Source organism: Zalophus californianus, chromosome 2, assembly GCF_009762305.2.
Source record: "Zalophus californianus isolate mZalCal1 chromosome 2, mZalCal1.pri.v2, whole genome shotgun sequence".
In the NCBI taxonomy this organism is placed as follows: domain Eukaryota; kingdom Metazoa; phylum Chordata; class Mammalia; order Carnivora; family Otariidae; genus Zalophus; species Zalophus californianus.
This window is the reverse complement of record NC_045596.1, coordinates 164,788,021-164,811,867: the sequence shown is the minus strand read 5'-3', so window position 1 is coordinate 164,811,867 and position 23,847 is coordinate 164,788,021. Positions and strand designations below refer to the sequence as shown.

Genomic DNA, 23,847 nt, shown 5'->3' with positions numbered 1-23,847 from the left:
CCGTCCACAGACTCGAGCCAGGGCACATGCTTGTCCCCCGTCCGAAGCTCACTGCCATGGGCTTCATACCACACACCTGCTTTTATTTCCTACCACACACCACCTGCTTCAACCTCTCTCATCTTTGAGCTATGAATTTACACCACAGAGGACCAACTGAATCCAAATGGGGTCTTGCCCTGAGAGAAAGAGCAAGTGGTATGTTGCATTTTAAGCAGGGTGGCGGGGACAGGGAGGGGATGGGTGGTGAGAAGGCGGGGGTACAGAGGCACATTGCCTCCCGGGAATTGGCCCCAGCTGGCTTGTAAAAGCAGTCTAGTGTGCTACAACACGGAGGAACCTTGAAGACACCACACTAAACGAAAAGGACAAAGCCTGTGTGATTCCACTTAGAGGAGGGGCCTAGAGCAGTCGGATTCATAGAGACAGAAGGTAGAGTTGTGATGGTCGGGGTGGGGCGGGGGGGCGGCAGGAATGGGGAGTTACCGCCTAAGAGATGCAGAGTTTCAGCTGTGCAAGATGAACAGCATTCTGGAGATGGATGGTGGTCATAGTTATTCCACAACATGAATGTACTTTATCCCACTGAACTGGACACTTAACAACAGTTTAAGATGGTAAATTCCATGTCATGTGTATTTCACCACAATTAAAAGTAATTTAATGGTTAAAATGGTAAAAAAAGAAAAAGTTATGATTGGTAAATGTATTCTAAATTAGAAACTGATTTAGCACATGTACCCAACGATTTAACTGGCTGGCCAAACCAAACAAACCAAACCAAGGTCATCCATCCATGAGCCCAAGCTACACCCCCGTTCTCTTTCTAGACGATAATTTCCTCTCTGTTCAGTCAGTTCCTAGATCTTTGGCCCCAAACCTGACTCTTTGCCCTCCGATCTGACCTGAACACACGAAATTTCCTTACTACCCCCACCTGACACCAAACCCACCGCTTAGCACCGGGAACCTCCAGAAAAGCAGTTCGAGCCACGGCGGCTCTCAGCCTGAGCCAGACTCGCTTTCATCAACACCTGACAGAGCAAGGGAGGCATCATCACGATTTCCTTCTCAGCACAGCGAGAACCCACAAAGGCTGCTAGTGGACAAAGGAGATTTAATGTCACCACTGACACAACATCCTTCAAAGGCCCTTCCTCCTGCCCCCTTTCAAAGGCCACATGTTCTAAGACCACAGCGGGAACCAAGGCAACTTCTGAGGGAAGAGGCAGCAGGGGAGGGAGCCTGGGCCCAGTCCACACGATTCAGGCATCAGTCCTTCTCTGTGGGGCCCCGAACCGCGTCTGGGATGTGAACACCAAGGTTAGGGCCTTCAGCAGGCAGAAGCCCTTGGGGAGTTTTGAGGCCACTGGGAAAAGGTTAATAGAGGCGGATTAAAGCTGTCAGGAAAAGGCACCAGGCAAGAACCTCTCTTCAGAGACCATATGCCTGTCCCGACCCCACGTACCTGGTTACAGGTGTTAATGTCTACGCCATTCCGCAGGTGATCCAAAGCTTTGTCCAAGTTGCCTGATCTTGCTGCCCTCAGAAAGCTGGTAGCAGCATCGGCCTGTGAGGAGAAACGGCAGGCTGTGTGAGTGTGCTCTGTGGTAATGACTTCAAGACCCCATTCAAGCCCAGGGCTGCCAAAAAGGGCTAAAGTCACAGCGGCAGCCACTGCAGCCTCCTGTAAGGCACCCTGGTGCCCCCTACCGTGGCACCCAGGCATGGGACGGGCCTAGAGTCCCATCTAGACGGCTCTCAGGTCTGTACTGTGAGGCACCTTCTTCTTGGTATCTTTATAAGCAAACCCCCTTGGCTAGGGCCTAGGATGCACCAGTCTTTGAGAGGGACCCTGTTCCAACTGCAAACACTCAGCACTGCCTGGCATCCTACCGCTTCGATGTTTCCAAGGGCTCCCCATTCTTACAGAGGACCCTATAGCACATAGCCCCTGACCCCAGGGGGTCACGGATACAGGCATCAGAGGAACCTAACAGGTGCTTCTGGGTCCTGTTTTGTGGTTTGGTTTTTTAAGTACACAGCACATAGCACTGACTTACTATGCACTAAGATTATCAGCACTTCACAGTTACTATCTGTTCACATACCCACAGAGATATGCATTGAATACTCATTTTTGAAAACCCCAAGAAGTATGTAGTATTGTGGTCCCCCTCTTACAGATGAGGAGCCAAGGCGCAGAGAGCTAAGGTGACTTGTGCAGAGTCACACAGTGGGCAAGAAGCGTAGCCTGGACTCAAACACACACAGCCCTCCTCTGAAATCCATGAACTTGCCCTCCTTGCTCTGCTGCCAAGTTAACGTGAGGTTTCGCCGGCAGGTGCCCCTCACCAGCTCTCGTGAATGAGAGTAAAGCTGTTCCTTTCCAAAGCCATTGCTCTGCCACCCACACCATGGCCATCAAGACCCTGCCACCAAATAATATAGGCCATTACAATTATTATAGCAGGACAAGGGCTGAGCCCTGTGCTCGGCCCGGGGTGCGCAACCGGGTGGGTGAGGGTCGTCAAGTGACACGCCATGCATGAAGTGCTCCAGAAGACCCACCCATACCTTGTGTTTCCCTCTCCTTTCAAGGGTACTCTGTCTCCTGCCTTCATGCTCCCTCCTCAGAGAACATGCCATAGTGGGCGGAATGGTGGCCCCCACAGATCCGTCTGTGCCTGAATCCCTGGAATCTGGCAATGTCACCTTATTTGGAAAAAGAGCCTTTGCAGATGTAATTAAGTTATGGGTCTTGGGATGAGACCCATCTAGATTACCTAGGTTGGTCCTAAATCCACTGACAAGTATCCTTAAACCCCGATCCCCTCCCCAGAGCAGGGTTACATGCCTTTGCCCATCAAACAGTCAATCCATGGCAGCAAAGACTTTCCAGCCTCATAGACACTACCTTCACCTGTCCCTCCTTCTTGCCACCTCCAGCCTACCGCACTAGAAGAGCTGCTTCCTTCCTCTGCCTCCCAGCCAACCCCACTCCACCCCTGCCTCGCTGATCTTCCGAAAATCCAGATTTCCTGCCAACCCTCTCATATTCCAGACCCCACATGCCCCCACCCCCACCCCCGGCCCCGTTATATAAGCTCAAACCTAAGCTTTCGTCCACTTATTCACAATATACACACACTTGGGGGCTGCCTAGAGGGGGCGCCTGGGGGACACAGTTGGCTTTGTGTCCCACTCTTGGTTTCGGCTCAGGTAGTGATCTCAGGGTCCTGGTATAGAGCCCCGGTTGGGCTCTGCACTCAGTGTGCAGTCTGCTTAAGACTCTCTCTCCCTGTCCCTCTGCCCCTCCCCCTGCTCTCAAATAAACAAATCTTTAAAAACAAAAAACAAAAACACCATACACACACTTGGCTCTCCCTGCCCCCAACAGAGCTGGCAGAAGAGCCCCTTCCTCCTTCCTTCTCTGTCCTCCCGTGGCATTCCCAGGCTGTCTGCCTCCAGGCCCACACCCAGATTATTCGTGGGACCCTGAAGCCCTCTGACGCTTGCATTTGCTAATTCCAATCCAGGTCCACTCAGCTCCTATCTCCTCTATGATGCGGTCCTGGGATACTCAATATTTACCATTTTTAAATCTAGAAACAGGAGCTTGATTTTTTATTTAAAAAATGTATTTTAAATACATCTTTGTCTCCCCAGCCAAACTGTTTCCTTCTTGGGGCAGGGACCAAATCTTCCACCTCTTTGGAAATCCTTCAAAGCTTGAAATGGCTGCTAGGCCACGATCCCCCTTGGCTGAAAACACAAGGCCCCTAATGTCCCCTTAAGTTCCTCCGCTAGGCATCTATGGGGGCGGGGGGGAAATACCTCAGAAATGAGGATCGCTCTGTTGGTTCCCCATGAGCTAGATTCCCAGAGAAATCAGACTCAAAGTTTAGTTCCTCAGAGAAATATCTGTTTGTACCTGCTGAATCAGAAAGTCTGTCTGCATTTAACTATTGGGAAAAATATTAAAGTATTCCCCAAGAATGAGAGTGTTTGAGAAACCTATCTCTCACCTATCCCACCTACCCAAACTACCTTCTGTAGCACAATAATAAGATTCAGGACAAAAAGCTGAGCATGGCGGGTAAAAACAGTGCAGCGTGACACGGCTTGACTCGTCAGGGTACTGCATCCAGGTACTGAGGCAGAATATTTATGATAGACAGACAAGCAAATAAATAGAGGGTAAGGAAAGCCCAATCGAGAGTAGGCTACAAAGGGCGAAATAGTTGGTGTGGTTTGTGTGCTATAAGAATGAAATTACAACAGTAATACCAGTCATTGGGCAGGTGTCTTACCAACATGGTATCTTTCCATCCTTATTGCAACCAGTGAGGTAGGTACAATTATCACCCCCATCCCCATGTGATGAAGCTGAGGTTTGGAGAGGTTAATAACTTGTCCAGGTTCTGCAGTTAAGTTAGGTTAAACTCAGGGATTCAGCCCAAGACTCCCTGATGAAAGCCCTTCCACTGCCCTTGACCCCGAGATGCATCCCCAGCAATTTCAAACCAGGGGCAGCCCTGACAGATTGTGGGGGCTGGGAGGAGCCACATGCCTTTGCCAATCAAACAGTTAATTCATGGCAGGGAAAGGGTCCCAGGCTGGTCCCAGCTCTAACCCTGAGGGCTATGTTAAGTCCAAGACATACCTCAAGAATGGGACCATCTCATCCCAGTCCTTCCTTTTGGGGATAATAAAACCAGCAGTAAGGATAAAGTGATTGGCTAAAGTCACCTATAGAGTTAGAGGTGAAGTTCAATTGCTAAGGCGCCTTTTCATTTTCTGTTTGGTCTTCTCTGGCATAGAGTAGTCAGGACATTAGCAGGATCCTCAGGGTATCTTACAGGTGAATTATAGATAATGGTGTCACTCCCACTGTGTATCACTCAGTTTAATTGTACAATATATTTGCTGAGGTCCTATTTCAAGTCCAGGATTCTGCTAGGGCAAAAAGAAATAGAATAAAAATTGAGAATATAGGTCCCTGCCCTCATGATTTGAAAAACAAAGTGACAGAGTTATAAAGGGGTCATTTGTGCATGCATTGATTCATTCCACTAGCATTCAGTGAGCACCTCCTAGGTGCCAGGGAATATTTAAGTTCTGAAGCAAATGACCCTGGTAGGAATATGAGACCCATTCTCACCATCTTGTTCTTCCGAGCCTAAGCTGCCCATCTATCTAATTCAATTACCTCCAAGTCAATGACCTGTCCCAGGTGCAATTTCCTGGTGCATCCCAGAATGGTCTGTGTAATCCAATAGGGCAGAAAGAGAGTCAAATGAATCCAACATGTTCCATTTAGAACAATTACCTGAGTAGACACCAACCAGAAAAACAATAATGGCAATAGTGACAAAATGCTAACCAGACTATCTCTGGGCTCTGATAAATTGGAGCAGAATTCGTGGCCCTCCCCGAGTTCCACCTGTCCCTGGGATGTGGGGCAGCCTCAGAGAGGCCTCTCTGTTAGAGGAAACTAGATAGAGGGCCTGAAGGAGGCTGTTCACTGTGTTCCAGAAAACCAGTCCACAAGGGCCCTGAACCCTGCATCACACGGAGGAGCTACCCGCCCCTCTGAGCACCCACCAAGGCTGCCTGCTTGTGTCTTTGCCCCTTCTTCATCTTGAGCTTCATTTTAATCTAATTTTACCTGTGAGAAAATTGCCCGCACCTGTGTTGAGGGCAAGAAGGTGTATATATGTTTTGTTGCGTCCTCGACCCACATCCCTGCTGGTTAATCCATGTGATATCTCTGAATTTCCTTCCATAACAAAATAAGTTTGCCTTTTTTTTTTAACATTTTATTTATTTATTTATTATTTATTTATTTATTAAATAAATAAAATTTGTTTAACATTTTATTTATTTAACAATTTATTTATTTATTTATATAGAGATCATGAGTAGGGGTGTCGGGGCAGAGGGAGAAGCAGGCTCCCCAGAGAGCAGGGAACCCGTGGCAGGGCTCGATCCCAGGACCCTGGGATCACGACATGAGTTGAAGGCAGATGCTCAAGTGACTGAGCCACCCAGGTGCCCCAAGTTTGCCTTTCTAAATCCCTTACTATGTTTTAGACACTTTACATAAATTAACTCATTTGCTCCTCCCAATAATCCCGTGAGGCAGGTGCACTTATTGTCTCTTCCGCAGAGATGAGTTGAATGAGTCACAGAGAAGTAACTTATCCAAAGTCACACAGCGAATACGTGGCTTGGCCAGGATTTGAATCCAAGTAGCCTAACTCCAGGGTCTTTCTCTTCACCCCTGTGCTACACTTCCCCGTGGGCCAATCCCTTTTAGTGCTCATAATGTTCCTCTCAAGTTCAGCTCTGGGAGGAAGCCTTCCACCCGCGCTCAGAGGCCGTGCCCACTTTGGCCCTTACTTCAGGAGGAAGTAAGGGAGGGGAAAGGAAGGCCCTCGAGTTCTCATCAGGACTGCTTGGAAAAGGGAGGTGAACCCTTGGTTACCTGAGACACCCAGACTATTATTAAACTTGCACTTCCTGAGTGGGGTGATATGAATATAGCAATAGAGAAGTAGCCCAGGGGGCTCCAGTGTCCTGGGAGGGAGAGGCCGGAAGCACACTATGAAATGTCAGCGTGCCTGAACACATGAGCACAGAAGGCTCCACAAACCCTAGAGGCCAAGCACAGTTGAGTTTCAGGCCGAGTAAGAGAATCCTGGGGCCTCTTTGTACCATCTCTGGGGCTTGAGCCGGTCCAAGTTTGCCTAGGACAAATCATGAATTACTTTCTCAAGGTCTTTCAGTACAAATTCATGTCTAAAAAGGTGAATGGAAACAGCTATTATCAGTAAACAGTGATAAGATAATAGAGATAAGATAGTATCTCTTTCCCTAGGGGTCTTGTTTGAGCAAAATGCAGTTTCTTTAACAAGGCCATTGTCAGGACTCCCAGGAAGAGATTCTAGATCTTTCTAGGGGGGTGCTGAGGCACATCCAGCGGACTAAGGCAGACCACGGTTCTAGACGCGGAGCTGCCTGCTTGTGTTTGGGGGTGGCCCTCCACGGCAGACTCAGCACCTTGCTCTTCCTAGGAGCCCCCGTCAGGCCTCGCAGGAAGAACAGACAGTGCTAGCCAGCATGCCCACCTGTGTGGCCCCTGCCTTTATCCCACAGACTACAGAGAAACAGAAGTGAACCCTGGGCCACAGCGTGTATTTTCATTAAGTTTTTCATTTTTCTTTCCAGAAAGTTGTGCTGGGAAATCTTCCCAACCTGTCTCCAGGAGCCCCAGTCAGACTACCACTGGCAAAGGTAGAAGGGACATATTAAAAGTGTCATTAAGGTCATAAAAGGTGCAAGCAGGAGTCCCGGGTTCCCTTCTAATCTCCCAACACAACTGCCAGGCCTTGGGAAAAACCCTGCCCAAGCCTGCGTCTGGCCTTAAAGGCTGGGTGATGCAGTGATGTGTGAGGAGTCCACCCTGATGCTGGGAAGACCTGGAAAGATCCCGCTCTGCCACTTGATGCTCTGCCTCCTACAAGTTCCCAAACCTCAATTTCCCCATTGCCCAAACGGGGATGATACACGGCTGGCGGGGGGTGCAGGGGGGGGGGCGTGAGGATGACAGGGTACGGAAAGCACCTGCTCCCCAGCACACAACAGGTCTGCCTTCCTCTCATCCCCATTCATTTCCCGCTAGCTCCAGGACCTCCGGGCACTAGTGTTTCTAAGGTTGAGGGGTCAGATGTGCGGCGGGCGAGGCGGCCCCCTCCCCGGGCAAGGCCAAGGCCAGGGCAGTGGCATCCCCGCGGGTGCGGGTGGGTCCCCAGCAACAAACCCGCTCGGCGGGACAGTCCTCCGCGCCGAGGGGACGCGGCCTCGAAGAGGGCCCCCGCGCGCCCGGGTCTCCTCACCCGCGCTCCCGCGTGCGGCCGCCTCACGCGGGCCGGCCACAGGTCGGGCCGCCTCCCACCACCGGCCCCTTCGCGGCGGCAGCCTCCAGGCCAAAGGAATTTTCCTCTGGATCCTGCTAGAAGCCTTGGCGCCCGGCCGGCGTGAGGCAGCAGAAGGGCCGCCCGGCGCGCGTCCCCGCACCCGCCGGGAAAGTTGGCGCCCGCCGAGCCCGGCGGGACCCGCAGCCCGCGGCCAGGGGCGCTGCGGCCCGGACCCCGCACGGCGGCGGCCCAACGCGCGCCGAGCTCCCCGCCCGAGCGGCCGCGAGCAGGCCGTGCACTCACTCACCGCAGGGTCTGGACCGGACCTGCCCTGTCTCGCTGCCATCGTCCGGCGCCCGCGCTGAAATCCGAGCCTGGCTCCCTGCTCCCCCTCCCCCGTTATCTGCTCGGCGGCGCGGGAAGCGCCAGCAAGTTACGCGGCATCTGGCTAAAAATACAGGCTCCCTCAGCTCGGCTTGGGCTCGGGCTTCAGCTCCGGCGCGGGCTCCGGCGCCCGGACCCTGAGCTCACCCGCCCGCCCGCCCGCCCGCCCTCCAGCCAGCTAGCCAGCCGCTAATGGCATCTCTTCATTTTCTCTCCATTATTATGTCAGATGGGAAAGTTAATGCGAAGCGATCTCCGGAGAGAAGGCACCTGCTGCCAAGCCCAGCAGAGGGGGTGCGTGGAGCGTGCGGGTGGGGGTGCGGCCCGAGCTGCAGGTGCCGGTCGGCCAGGCGGGGAGCAAGCGTCTTGCCGCTGCAGAAGGGAGGCACACACGTCCAATGGAGGTGAGGAGCTCCAAGCTGCATGGCGCTCCCGTCCTGCCCCTGCCACCCTGACTGCCCTAGTGAACGGCTCCGGAGCCTGCAAAGATGGCCAGAGTGAGCTCAGCAAAGTCTATTTATGCCCCATAACTAATTTGCATGTTTTGAGCTCTTACACCGTGTCCTGAGATACCAGCTAATCAGCCTAATCCAGATTCGGCCAGAGAGCTGCGATGCGAACTGAAGCTGAGAGGCAGGGCACAGATCTGTTACTACCATCTCCCTCATCCCTCAAGTCTGAGGGTTAATGAAACATCACCCGAGGAGGCTGGAGTAACCTCCCAGTTTTCTGTTCCGGGACCACCCTCACCTTTTCCTGAGGTCATTTCAGGGGCAGATGTCAAAAGCATTTGGGGGGGGGGGTGGCCAAGCCTTGAGGTGATGCCAGATTGTTAAGAACAGGTGATGACAAGTAATCAGCAAAAGCAATGCCAGGTAACTAGGCCCCTCGCAAAACTGCTTGTTCAGACCATGGATGTTTTATATCATGAGCCCGGCTTCACCTTCTCTTCAAATAGCAGCCTAGACACAATCCCAAATGCTCTTTTTCCACCCTCCTCCTCTGACACATAGGTATGGTAGAGCTGTGTGTGTTGGTGAGGTGAGGAATTAATGCACTGAGCACCTGTTAGGTGATGGACATACTGCCTTACCTCAATTAACCCTCACAGCCATCCCATAAGGTAGACATGCTATTATGGTTGTATGGACCAAGAAACTGAGCCCAAGAGAGGTAAAGGGTCAGGACCATGGTCACCACTAGTAAATGGAGGGTCCGGCGGATCCAAAGCCCTTCCATTAACAGCCCTGGCAAGATTCCTAACAAAAGTGTACTCGGGGCCAGGAATAGATAATGTGGAGCAAGCTCCTGAAGGTTAGAAAAAACTCTGGGTGTTTTCCAAAGTGAAGTGCTCTTCAAAGCCATTCAACAATTAAGGCAAAGTCCCAAATAAGTGGGATAAATAAAGATCAAGAGAAGAGGCCAGTATGTTGTCAAAAAAAAGTTATCTGAAGTATATAATGCAACTAACTCCGCCCCATGGGGGTAAAAAACCTGGTATTTGAAGACTGCAGCATCAGAATGTTCCGGGTCCAAGACTTTCAACATCATCAGAGGATGAACTTCAGGCCAGGCCACCTCTGCAAGGGTGCTGGAAAGCACCTGCCCTGCTGTATCAAAGGGCAAGGTGTCTGGGTATGGGAAGTCACCCCAACCCCCCCCTCACTGTGTAAATGTTGTTAAAACACACACCCCTACAGGTCTTTTGCCCAGCACCTCTTAAAACTGCCTCTCAGATTTGCTAAAATCCTCTACAAAGAGAGCTTCAATTAATAAATTATGGTTACTGGAACAGCCCTGATCATAGCCCAGTGGAATATCTCCAGGGATTCTAAAGCAGCGTTCCAACATTAATATTTAGAGAGAGAGAAAATGCCCTACTCAAATGGAAGATGAATAATATGCACAATACTTTCAGAAACACTGATAGAACTGACTCACAGTAGAAGATCGACTATTTTTTTAACAGCTATATTGAAGTTTAATTGACATACCATAAACAGCATATTTAAAATATACAGTTTGGTAAGTTTTGGTTTATGCATACCCCCCATAAAACCATCACTACAGTCCAGATAATGAACCTCCAAAATCATCTCTAAAAGTTTTCTCCTGCATCATAATCCCTCCCTCCTGCTGATCTACATGGCCGCCAATACTTGGGATGGTCAGTCTTAATTTAGACATTCTAATAGATGTGTAGTAGTATTTCACTGTGGCTTTCATTTGCTTTTCTCTAATAATAATGGTGTTAAACATCTTTTCAGGGGATTACTCACCATCCACATATCTTCTTTAATGATATATCTGTTCAAATCTTCTGCCCGTTTTGAAATCGGGTTGTTCATTTTCTTATTATTGAATTTTAAGAGTTCTTTATATACAGAATATCTGTTTTAAAGGTGAGATAAACTAAGACCTTGCAAGTAAAGTGATTCAAAGTTAAATATCAAAACATTCCCAGTCTAATTTTGGTACCCAGATCTTATAACTCTTAAGCCCAGTGTCCTTTGTACCATACAATGCTATGGGTTATACACAATCACAAAGAAAAAGGACGACATAGTTATAGTGGACCAGAAGCTAACTACAATCAGAGAAGAGTACTCTCACAGAAACTGTGAGAGTAATGGGAAAGATGCTGAGGTATAATCAGAGGACCTGAGTATTCAAGACTGCCAAGAATTCTTGACATTAGCCATGATGACCTCATTAGGGTTGAGGCTTTGCAACTTAAATATGCAAAGAGGCAAGGCCCAAGAGAAGAAAAGAAACAAGTTCATACATGTTGTTCAGTAAGACCCGAGGTTATAGGAGCTAAAGAAGAGAAGGCTAAAGGATATGGCCCTTCAGATGTAAAGTCCTCTAGCACTAGAGCCCGGAACCCCAGGACGGGCCTAATTATATGGTGTCTTTCCCAGGTGTGGTAGCCTGGTCACCATGATGCCATTATAAGCTTCCCCTAGGCAGAAGCAGCTTGGTTCAAATGTTCTGTATTCCCAGCCCTTCCCCCTCCCCTCCCCCACCTGCTCCCCTATGGACAGTAGTGCCCCATAAATGCTTGCTGACTGATGTTTGAAGAGGCCATACCCACCACCATAAGGAAATAGGAAGTCATGGGATTAAACTGATGTAGAGAAGATTTCCATTAGACATTTAGACAGAAAGAACTTTCCAGCTGTTGGGTATGTGACTTAATAGAACTCATTATTCAGAAAGGGCTGAATCTTTGCTGGTATCCTTCAGGAGAGCAGAGACAGATAGCTCACCATTCGATAAGGTGTACAGCCCCACAGGATAATCTACATGACTTACCGCGGTGTCTTTGGGCTCTAGGCATTCAGAAAGATAAGGGATTATTTTTTCCCCATGAACTGTCCTTACCCCCCCCATCATGACCACACCCTTAGACAACAAATAACCATCCTGCTCCTTGCTCATTTCCTTTCCTTTCCAAACCCAAGGGCTGCACTTTTTACTGCAGGAATTTAGTGTGTCCATGAGATCTGTCAGTGCACGTCACTGAAACCAAAGTAAAGCGACAGAAAGGAATTGATGGGCGAGAGAATAAAACGGGGCTTCTCAGGAAGGACACAGGACCACTTGTTCTAACCTGTAGGCTCAGGGTGTCTACAGCTTTTTTCTAAACTTGCTAAATATTTTACCCGCTGTCTCCACAGGTCCCTTGGCAGACAAGCCTGATGAGGTGCTAGACTCCAGCTGGGGAGCGCGTTCCTGGGTCCCTTGCTGCTCGGTCAGGAGAAGAAAACAAAGCTATTCACTGTGCGACACGAAAACCTGTGGGGGCACTGGGAGCCCAGGACAGTTTACAGGGCCCCTGCCGCGGATTCCTCCATGAATCTAGCTCTTCCAGAAACAGGGAGAATATGTCTTTTTGCTCAAAAGCCTGGAGCAAAGAATCTCAGGTGCATGGGATTCTCAGATGACTGGGCACCCCCAGAACATTCCTGGGGGACAGGAACAGGCAGCTTCAGGCGGCAGCCAACCTGGACCGCAGCTGGCTCCTCTCTAAAGGAACACGAGAGCTGACAAATTTGTTGCAGACCCAGGATTCCAGAGAAGGGCCTCCGGGCACCTCAGGCCCTGGGCAACAAGGCTCTCCCCCTGCCGTTCACTGAGGGACACCCGTGCCCTCCTGCGCCTCTGGTTTAATTCTCTGCAGTCAACTCAGACATGGAACTAACTTAATGACAACAGCACTGTTTGAATTTCTGGGCAGCCTTAAAACACTCCAAGTCAGTTAGGCCCACTCCACTGCAGCTGAGCTGCGTAACTTTTGATAAGGGAAATAACTTTTCGGAGTGTTGGTTTCTTCCTCAGTAAAATGGAAATAAGGTGACTCACTTCTCCAGGTATTATGAAAATCACGTAAAAATGCCCAGCACCACTATGGGGCACAAAGCAGGTACTCAGTTAAATGACAATTGACCCTCTTTTCCCCTCCTTCTCAACTAAAGCTTTTGTCAAAGGTGAACCCTCCCCACCCCCAGAGGTATGGGGTGTTGCTGATCTTGTTTCTGTTGTGGAAAATTAAGGTCTAGGGACAGCTTCCCCAAGGCCCACCATCCATGGCTGAGAACAGGATGCCCAAGAACCCCCAGCACTCTGCTACAGCGACAAGACTCCCTTGGGCTTATCATGCACCATTTCAGTGTCCATTTCCTCTGCAGTGAAGAAAAGTCTCCAGGCGTGTGTCTAGCTGGAGCCCCACTCCCAAGCCCGCATCTGACATTCTCCGTGTGGCATCCCTGTCTCTGGCTGCCCCATGGCCTTCTGACAAATACAGCTTTGCCCTCAACCATTCTTCTATCTGGCCGAGCCCTCATCCACGCAGGGAGTTGCCCCAGCTCCCGGAGCTTCTGGGCACAGTGGATAAGGGTGGGTACCAGAAACTCCACCCTTTACCGAGAAAGACAGGCTCCTTTATCGCCGACAGAGCCAGCCATCAACCACCCCAGGGAGTTTGTAAACCATCAAGAGCATGGCTGCTGGGAAGATGTTATTCTTCAGAGACATGGTTGCACCCTCCTGCACTACCCCCCACTCCCCTTTCCAATAATTAATTAGGAAGGCACTTGGCAGAATATATGCTGTAGCTATTATGCCGAATGGACTAAGAAATCCACTCCGACTCCCTTCAGACCTTGTAATTCCTTCTTAAGCTTTTCAATAGTGAGGGAAGAAAGGAAAAGGAGAAAAGACGGTCTTGGTTGTTTTGCTATTTAATTTTGTGTGGTGCTCACCAGTGCTCACTCAGTGGCCAACTGGGTAGCCCCGGGTGCCCTGCCTCACCAGAGGAAGGGATTGCAAGTGTGGACTCTATTTAAGGAGGTGATCAGAGCCGGGTATCAGGTCCCATAGTGCTGGCACTGATCTCTATCGTGTTCCTTTTAAGAGGGTTGGTAGTCACGGAGTCTATTTTTAAACCCATGAGAAAGGTGCTACATGGAATCCAGAGAGGAACAACATTAAACCTGAGAACGCTGCAGGGGGGCACAGCTGAATCTAGGATTTTCTCTTCACAAACATCCAGGGGTTCCCCTTACTCATGGGACCAGATAATGACTGTCCTTCCATAGGGATCTTTTTAGTTGTAAGCCCACTTTTGGTGGAATTCGACCCTTCATGAGCCCTCAATTTGGAAAAGGGTTTTATATTCTGGGTCCATTTTTCAGTATTGAGATTTTTTTTTTTTTTTTGGCATATCCCCACTCCTGGTATGAAAAATCAATGTGCTTTTGAATCTATTTGTCATCTCCCTCTCTGATTTTCAATCATGTGCTCTGGACCTCCCTCCCCACCCAAAGCATGACTGAGCTCATAGCCAAGATTTTGCCAATGGGAGGGGCCAACAAAGGCTGACCTCTCCAGTGGTCTCTGTGCCCAGCACCCCAGAAATTCTGCCCTTGTGCTGGAGAAAAAGGAGGGGAGTGGACCCCAGTGGCAAGTCTACAGGGGACAGGATTATTTTCCCAACAGCGAGAAGCAAAGAGGCATCCAAACGTCACTGTTTTGCATCTAATAACCAGATGAAGAGAGCAGAATGTTTTATGTACAATAACAAATTTCAACTTCAGTATCCATTTCTGTTTTTGGATAAGAAATAGAACCAGAATTCCTAAAGAACTCAATGCCTTGAGAATAAGCAAAAGCTTTTGCCTGCTGAGCAGTTCTAGAACCACCCAGGACTACTCAGGCAGAGAACTAAGTATGAGATGAGGGATCTTCTGATATTCGTTCATCTTGGCATCTCCATGCCCAGCACAGAAGCAGCACGACTACGTGTCTCTCGAGTTGAACAGGATTATGTTCCTCAAGTCAGCCAAATGGGAGCTTCAGCCAGGCGGGGTCAAAACAACATACGTCAGTGTTAGCATGATACAGACTACACACCAGAGGCTCAGGAAATGTTAGCTGAACTGGAATCCAAAGAAATTCATTCACTTCAGATTTTAAAATGAGTCACATCCATGAAAAAAAATCAGATGTTCTGAGCTGGTTGGCCAGATGGTTCATTTCCCCAGACGCTGTGATGGCCCCTGAGGAAACAGCCTGGAAACCCCTGTCATTTCCGAGGTGGGGCAGAGCCCTGGGCTGTGCAGCAGGAAAGGATCATGCACACCAGGGCTCACCTCCAGCTTTTCCCCACAAGTCTCCGTTAGCACGAAATTGCCAGCCCAGCCCCGACAAAGCCAGTGTGCTTCCTCACTCCCCAGGCAATGAGGCAGACGGGTCCTTAATGGTTCATATCTGTCTGCTGCGGGCAGGAGGATGGTGACAGGTCACAGGGTGCATAAACAGACGTCTAAAGGCATCCCCCACCATCAAGCGTGCTGGCCCGTGTCCCGTTGCCATGTTCCGTTCTCACCACTGTGTGAGGGCCTGGCTAGGTTCAGAACATACTGCCTGACCGCCAATGGGGGGAGCCCAGACTCAGGGTGCAAATCAAACACGTTCTGGAAAACACGTATGAGCCGCACTGCCAAAATGGCCCGATTTACTACACTCTGTCCAGTGCTCACACACATTACGGAAACCTTCCTCTGCAGCCTGCTGCTACAGGGAGAAACTGCAAAATCAAACTCACTTCACACTTGGACATGCTAACATGCACAACTGTTTTTTTTCAAACTGCCAAATGGGCTTGACTCTTGGCAGTGAATCCTACGGCTCACTTTCCAAAGGATGTCCACATATTCCTTCAGACGGCCCTACATGGCTGACCAGGAGATCTGCTCAGGCCTCTCCTTTATTTGAACAATTCTCCCTAAAGAGAGAGAGCTGGAATGGGTGGCCCATGGCCAGCCTGACCTGCCGAAAGAATTCCAGAGGGGCCTGTGTTCCCCGAAGTTCATCCAGTCTCTGGAGCAAGGCTTCCCCAGCTTGGGGGAGGCAGTGTGGTGACACCCACTAGGAACTGGGGCCTCAGAAGATCATGCCCTGTGACCCCCTTCCCTGCCCCCTGGCCCATAATACTTCACTCTGGTGCCAATGAGGTACAGATACAAGAGCAGGAAGGGGAAAGATGCTGAAAATAATGTAGCTAAGATTTAAGAGCCAGGCGCTGTCCTAAGCATTTTATATGTCAACACATTTGATCCTTACAACCACCCTAGGAAGTAGCTGCCATTAGTATTTGCATCTCACAGAAGACAAGCTGTGGCATAAAAACATGAAGTAATTTGCCCAAAGTCACCCAAGAGCACGACGGTGCTCTGGGCAGGGCATGAAGCAGAGGGAAGAGAGCTGCTCTAGGTCTTGCTTGATTATATGAACTAAGGTATTTGAGGGTAGATGAGAAAAATGAAATTCTGTTGTTCTCCAGGAAGAATGGATCCGTCTTGGAAATCTGAATGCAACTCAGGACCTCTTTATTAATTTGGGATTCCCGTTGGTCAGAGGAGACCCCAGCCACCGATCAGATGTAGGTTCGACGCAGAAATGTTGACATGACCCTAGGCCCTAAAGGGTTTAATGAGAGGGGACCGAGCCAAGACTGTCTCTTCCCAAAGGGTTGGGAAAATGGAGAGTCTTGAAACAATAAGGTGGGTTTTAATCCCAGTCCAACTGAGTTCTCTAGAATTATCACAGCAACTTTGGTAATACCCCCTCTGGAGCCAGGTGCAAACAGCTCCAGGAAGCAGGTGCTAAGCCTCCACAGCGGGCCCTGGTCCTCAACCCCAGGGAGGGATAATGAGGTAGTGGAGTCCTTAGGGACCCTCTGCTGTGGAACTGTCTTCTTTCCCCTTCACTGGGGCCCTGATGGTCAGAGCAGGCCCAGCTGGCCAAATGCTGACTGAAGGAGTTTCTTCTCTCTTCCCGGAGCCAAAACATTTCAAAGCAATTAAGCCCAATTAAACCAGTACCTGGCCTACCTACTATCTCCTGAATTTTGCCATTTCTCACAACCTGACAACAGGAGGATAGGCTCTTTCCTTTGAGATCCTCTTAAGCTCCTTTCAACAGCGTACTTAGCAGTTACCACTGAAGAACACCTTGGTATCTGCCTTTTACTTCCCAGGCCTATTTTCTCTTTACTACCAAGCCAACAAGAGCAGGTGCCACACATAATATTTCACACGGGGCTCATCATATTATTCTTAATAATTGAATAGAGACCATTATCTTTCTATTTAATCCCCTTGTGAATTCTGGCTGGCTTCTCCTCGAGATATCATTTCATACAGTATTTATATCACCCCTTTTATAATTACTTAAATAAAAGGTGAGGAAATAAGTTATAAATCATCAGCCACATCTGCATTTCTCTCTGTCCCGCTCATCTGCAGAAATCCCCACCTACAATGGGTGAATCCTAAGATGTGTTACTCATTTGGACATTTCTAATCTGTACAATGATGAGGCATATCTAGATGGCCTCTTTTTTAAACCTTGGCTTCATATCTTTTTAAAGAAATAAAATGTTATAGAAGTATTGATGTTCTTTCCATATCTAAAATTTTCTGACTTTATGAGTATCTTCCTTGTACTCTAAAATCAACCTTGACAAGTACTTCTACAAGCTGTTTTTCACAATGACCTTTCTCAGCACGCCTGACCTTGAACTCCTAAATAAAAGTATGTTAAGTATTGGAGAAAGAACAAGAGAAATGGACAGTGAACCAAGTATCACTAAAAAACCCATTATCGTTTCTATAATGACTGAGCTGGTTCTTGCATCCAGAGAGAGAGACATTTCCAGGATTTTTGAAATAAGATACAAAGATGTCAATCAACATTTCCAAAGGAAAATCATTGCCAATATCCATATGGACCTTTGGTCCCTCAGATGCTTTTAAGGTGAGGGTAACAGAAATAAATTATCTGCATAAGACTTGGTGGTGCTCATAGGTCTGCTTCTCATTCGTTTATTCTTCCATTCAGACATGAACTGTTGAATTGCCATGTGCAGTCCAAGAACCGGATGGAAGACATAAATAAGCAGACTCCAAGGTTGCCACCCTTGGGAAGATTGCAAACTAGCAGACGTAAAGATACAGCTGTATGGAAAATAAATAGAACAATAAAAGGCTGAAATGTTCAGTAAGAGATGCCCCATGGCCCAGTTAAAACCAAATGAGAGGGCGCCTGGGTGGCTCAGTCGTTAAGCGTCTGCCTTCGGCTCAGGTCATGATCCCAGGATCCCGGGATCGAGTCCCACATCGGGCTCCCTGCTCAGCGGGAAGCCTGCTTCTCCCTCTCCCACTCCCCCTGCTTGTGTTCCTGCTCTCGCTGTGTCTCTCTGTCAAATAAATAAATAAAATCTTTAAAAAAAAAAAAACAAATGAGAGGTTCCCATAAGGCGTGCCAGTAGTTCAAAGGAGAGGCTGAGGTCAGATGGGGTGATAGTTCTCGGGGCAATCTTTTATTGAGCAGTAAGATTTGAACCAAACCTTAAGGACTGACTGCCAATCTTTAGGAAGTCATGGGGATCAGTTTCAGTTTGCACCCCCAGGCCCCATGCTCCAGGTGTTTGGTTATAGAAGATAAAACACACGGATCCAGAAACAAACACTTGTAAATACACATATATATGTATGCCAACAAAAGAAATATGTCTACTCTAGGGAACTGTGTGAATATTATGTAAAAGAATAATTCATTCCAAATGATAGTACAGCATTTAACGTTTTAAATGTTTCCTGTGATGAGGTTGCATAAAACCCTCACAAAGGTTTTATGCAAACAGGAAAATGAGTTGATGGTTGTTCGATTTATTCATTTGTCCAAAAAATATCTGCACTGGGGCACCTGGATGGCTCAGTCGGCAGAGTACGTGACTCTTGATCTCAGGGTCGTGAGTTCAAGCCCCATGTTAGGCACAGAGTTTACTTTAAAAAATGTATATATCTGTATACTTGTTAGGTTCTAGACACTCTTCAGGATCCAGCACTGAACAGAGAGACAAAAATCCTGCCCTCAAAGAGCTTGCATTCTAATGGGAGAGAAAGGAAGTGGATGGATGAGCAACAAGATAGTGACCCTATAGGGAAGTGAGAAGTGCCATAAAAGATGATCGCACGGGGAAAGGGACAGAGAATGAGGTGGGATGCAGTGGTAGACACAGAAGGCCTCTCTGAAGAGGTGATGCTGGAGCAGAGGCCTGAATGCAGGCAGAGATGGAGTGCATGGTATCTAGAAATGCATAGGTTGTGAGAGGTATGCTTGATGTGGTCAAGGAACATTCTAGGGCTCTACCCCATCCCTCTGCCAACACTAAAACATGCCTCGTACTGGGTCTGGAGTGCCCTGCTCTACACCCACAGAGTCTATGCATCTTTTGATGCCCATGGGACAAGAAGGTAGAAGCACTCACTGGTGAGTAACCAAAAGAAAGAGACAGTAACAGGTAACATTTGGGGGGGTGCTTACTATGGAGTAGGCACTGTTCTAAGCAGCCTGTAAGTGCTAACTCATTCTTTTCTTAGTCAAAGGTTTTTCTTTTTCTTTTTTTTAAAGATGTATTATTTATTTGAGAGAGAGAGCATGCACACACGTAGAGGGTGGGTAGGGGGAGAGGGACAGAAGGAGAGGGAGAGAGGGAGAATCTCAAGCAAACTCCCTGCTGAGCACAGAGCCTGACCCAGGGCTCCATCTCATGACTCAGATCATGACCTGAGCCAAAATCGAAAGAATTGGATGCTCAACCAACTGAGCCACCCAGGTGCCCCTTCTTTAAAATAACTAATAAAATTGATAAGTCCCTGGGAAGATGGATCAAGAAAAAAGAGAAAAAGCACAAGGACCTAGGTCAGGAATGAAGTAAGGGACATCACTACAGATCCTTTGGATATGAAGAAGATAATAAAAACATGAACAATTAATGTCCACAAATTTGAAAATTCAAAAATAACTAAAGAATTCCTTGAAAAAATGCAACTTACTGAGACTTTAATAAAAATATAAACTCATAATTAAACCTTTCCACAAAGAAATATATAAGCCCAGATGGCTTTGTTAGTGAGGGATTTATACACAGGAAAAATAACTCCAACCTTACACAAATTTCCAGAAAAGAGAAAAAAATGAGTGTAAACTTCCATTGTTTTATAAGGCCAACATAATCTTGATATCAAGACCTGATAAGGATATTATTGAAAAGGAAATGTTATAGTCCATTTACTCTTATGAATGAAAATGCAAAAAACCTAAATACAATAGTAGTGGTAACTCATTTAATCCTCACAGCAACTTTAGAAGGTACATGCTCTAATGGTCCTTATTTTACGAGTGGAAAACAGAGGCACAGGAAGGTTAACAAATTTGCCCAGGGTCACACAGCATATACGTGGTAGAGCCAGGATTTGAACTCCGCAATCTGGAGCCAATCCTGCTCTTTCAAGCTTTCGGCTCTTGTGGACACCGAGACTGTGGAAGGATAGAAAGCCCAGGAACTCTGAGGATGCCATAAATAAACAAGACATCAGTTCTGTCTGGGAAAGCGACAAGAGAACACCAGGGAAGGTCTCTGTTCTCTAATGGGAGCTTGGTGTGTTCTACAGCAGTGCTTTGTCCAGGCCACTTACTCTAATTATTATTTAGCATTTGCTAAGGGCCTACCCTGTCCCGAGGCCAATCAGGGAAGCTGAAGTCACAGACAGCTGAAACAGACCCCAGGGGCCTCCCCGGGGCTCCCGGGAATGCAGCTGGCTAATCACACCGGATAGGAGGCCCAAGTTCACCTCTCTCGATTTTCAACCAGTAACTTCCAATTATTTCCTCTTGGACACTGACTGAATTCATAAATAGCATTACCATTTTTCAAATGCCTGTAGGAGTTTGTTGAGTTAACCTGAGTGACTCATTATTATAGTGTTCAGCTTATTCTCCTCTCCTCCTGGGGGGAATGAGCATCCTCCTACACCCCACCCAGAGAGAGGGGAGAGGAGCAGACTCCTCTCCTTCACTAGATTCTTAGCATCCAAGTGGGTCAATGCTTGTTGGGCCCACAGGCTCCTGGTTTTCCTGGAGCCCAAGGCCTGAGTGGCTCCAGAACCTGCCCAGGCCACTTTGAGGAAGAGCGTGTGTGTGTGTGTGTGTGTGTGTGTGTGTGTGTGTGTGTGTCCGCGTGTGTCTATGTGCGTGTGCTCAGCCTCAGACATGGAGACAAACAGCGTGTGTGTGTGTATGTGTGTGTGTGTGTGTGCGCCCGCGTGTGTCTATGTGCGTGTGCTCAGCCTCAGACATGGAGACAAACAGCGGGTCCCAGGGCATTAGACTCTGGGGCTGGGGGCCGGGAAGGGGAGAGGATGGTGAGGAGGGCAGGGGGCTGCTAGAGGCACTGTCTTTTCTGTGGGCAGGTGTACGGTTCACCGGACAGATTACTTCAAGATGGCAGTGGGGGTGGGGAGAGAATATGCCACATACAAAAAATCACATGCTCTTCAGCATTTAACTTGCAATCATGCCTCACTATGAAACTGGTGAAATCCCTAACCAGAGATGTTACAGAGAAATATCTCTGCCCTCTGCTTCTGTCTGTGGCAAGTCTCCCTCTCTGGGAAAAAAAGCACCACTTTCTGTTGGAACTGGGGGCTCTATTTGGAAGGCTTGAGAGAGGAGGTAAAACCCAGTCAGAGGTCTTGTCAGTGATGAGGAGTGGGTTTCATCTGTGGCCTTGCAACTCACCCCGAAATCTCCTTGACCCCCTCTGCGTCCCCCGCCCTCTGCAGTTTTCCCAGCCAGTCAGCCGCTTTGGACCATCCACAGACCCCGCGGCCTGGCCTCCCGCCTCGGGGCTCCTCCCTATTTGAAAAGACACCGTGTTGTGCAATTCAAGAGACGCCTTTCAAGCAGGTACCACAGGAACCACACCCACCAGCAGTTGTGTCAAGCGTCTTCCACTTGGTGGGGGGGCACATCCCAGGGATCATAGGTGTGGAGGACTCAGCAGGACCCACCTTCCGAGGCTCCCAAGCCCTGGGTGCTCAAGCTCTGATCTCACCACACTTCCTACCTCTCTGCCCTCTTTTGATTTCCCCTCACACACCGCTGCTGTCTTCTGCAAAAGAAGAAGCATGCAGTCATTCCCAAACCCAACAAAAGTTGAAATCAAAACCTGCACTCAGAGCTGCATGTTCTGATTACAGCTGGAGAAGCAGAGATTTCAGGGCCTGGAGACAGCCTGGAAGGACGAAATGACTGGCTCGAGGTCACAGGTCATGGCAGAAATGGGGCCAGAGACCAAGTCCTCTGTCTTCTAGTCCAGCATGTTCCACAAACTCACCCCTGGATCTGCTCGGGTGACCTCTTCTCCCTGTCCCTACTGGGATAGGACACAGACAGCAAGAACCAATGGAGCAAGGAGAGTGGAGGGCTGGGGGAGGGGAAGGCAGACGGTCTCCAAGGCCAAGAGGGGCTGGGGGCAGAGGTCAGCTTCAGGTCTGATCTCAGAGCCCAGGGTTAGGGAGGTGAGAACACATGTTGGGGGGTAAGGAGCCAACTCCGGAGGGGCTGAGGGATCCAAGGCTGTTTAGAGGAAGCAGCCGCCTGGGGCCTGGTGGCTGACCCCATCTAAATTAAGACCAAGGGCAGAGCAGTCAAAACAACTCCTAGCCAAACTGGGAACGCAGCTGGTAAACGCGGGGATTTAAATGGCTAGGTACAAAACAGGAGTGTAGTCACTACTTGCTGAGTCCTGGGTTTAGAGAGATTGGGCCATTCACATGCCTGCCCACCCCCCCACCCCTTTCCCTGGCACCAGTCTAAGGGTGTAGGAGCCCTTCACCAAGGAGACCTGCCTGTCACGCCCTCTTTCTCATTCCCGATATTAAGTAGTCCCCCCCACGCACCCTAGTTCCGTGACTGTGTACCTCTGCCATGGGACCGATGCTCAATGGAAGAGGGAATATTTCCACAGCCAGCTGTTAAATCAAACCCTCAAAGCCAAGACGTAGGCCCAGAAAGAAATTGGGTGTGTTGTGGGCAAGTCATCCGTGATAGCTGAGCATGTGCCTGCCATTTCTTGGGTAGCTGTTTCAAACCGGGAGAAAAAAGCTGCTAGCTACCCTTCAGGCTTCCTCCGTGAATCTCTCCTTATTTGTTTGCCACGGACCAGTGAGTGACTGCAAGCCAATCGCCTAACCTCCCATTCCCCAGTTTCCACCTCCACCAAATGAGATCGTGTTTCCAGTGGGGCATCACACTGAATGAGTCAGTTCTGCAGCCTGCAGGCCTGTCTCAAGAAAGCTGTAAGGCCCTCCTCACCCCCCAGCAATTTCCTAACACCTTACGAGAACCACCTCAGGTGGTCTGGGATCCTGTTGAGTCAAACAATAAGCCTTTTATTTGCATCAGAATATAGTACACTGCATATATTCATTTTTATTTCGTCTTACACACTTGGAGTTTGGGTCTCTCTAATCACCTATGCAAATCTTAGTAAACAAAATGCAAATCTGGGTCCCAAATTAGATGAAAGAATTCCATCCTATTTGGCTTATAAAATTTCAAGTATTTCATTGCCTTGATCATTAGACACCAGCTGATCAGAAAGCCCCAAGACTTCCAACTGTTGTATATACTGGATGGTATAGGCGTTCCTAAAATATCCACACCGGAAAAAGCTCCTTTGCTCATCCCAAATCCATTTCCCCTGATTGAATGATTTTCTCATTTCCACAGAGAGCTATTAAACCGACCAGGCAAATTATCAAGGCCCTACAGACCCAGGAGGAGAAAGAAAGAAATTAGAAGATAACATAAGGTAGTCAACCTCAGCAAAGGGAATACGGCACCAAACCCCATTTCCTCTTTGTGTTGTTTATCTTATAATCACATCATTCAAGGCTCTCCTTTCCAAGGACATCTAAGTCCTAGGCCTGGTCCATGCCACTGTCCTTCCTTGGAAGTTTTTGACAGGCCTCTGATCAGACACTTTCCTCTCTACTTGTTGGTAAGTTCTTCCTCAACATTCGATTGGAATCTGCCTTCCTCTGACTTCTATCCCACCTTTCACCTGGTAATGACCTTGAGAACACCATGGGATGACTCTCCGCTCTTGCCAGTGGCACCCTCATGA

At 48.6% G+C, this 23,847-nt stretch overlaps 1 protein-coding gene across 14 annotated transcripts in view; it reads right to left on the bottom strand.

The window, feature by feature from the left end:
• The window catches only part of ANK1 (ankyrin 1), a 213,347-nt gene that overhangs the window by 91,988 nt on the left and 97,512 nt on the right, over nt 1–23,847 (bottom strand). For 12 of the 14 annotated variants that reach the window (XM_027597655.2, XM_027597656.1, XM_027597645.2 and 9 more), the window contains exon 2: nt 1,469–1,570. In XM_027597655.2, coding sequence (XP_027453456.1) covers nt 1,469–1,570 — 102 coding nt within the window. Of the gene's footprint in view, nt 1–1,468; nt 1,571–8,229; nt 8,422–23,847 lie in introns of those variants that run through there. The other 2 variants (XM_027597653.2, XM_027597646.2) reach the window with 2 other exon arrangements.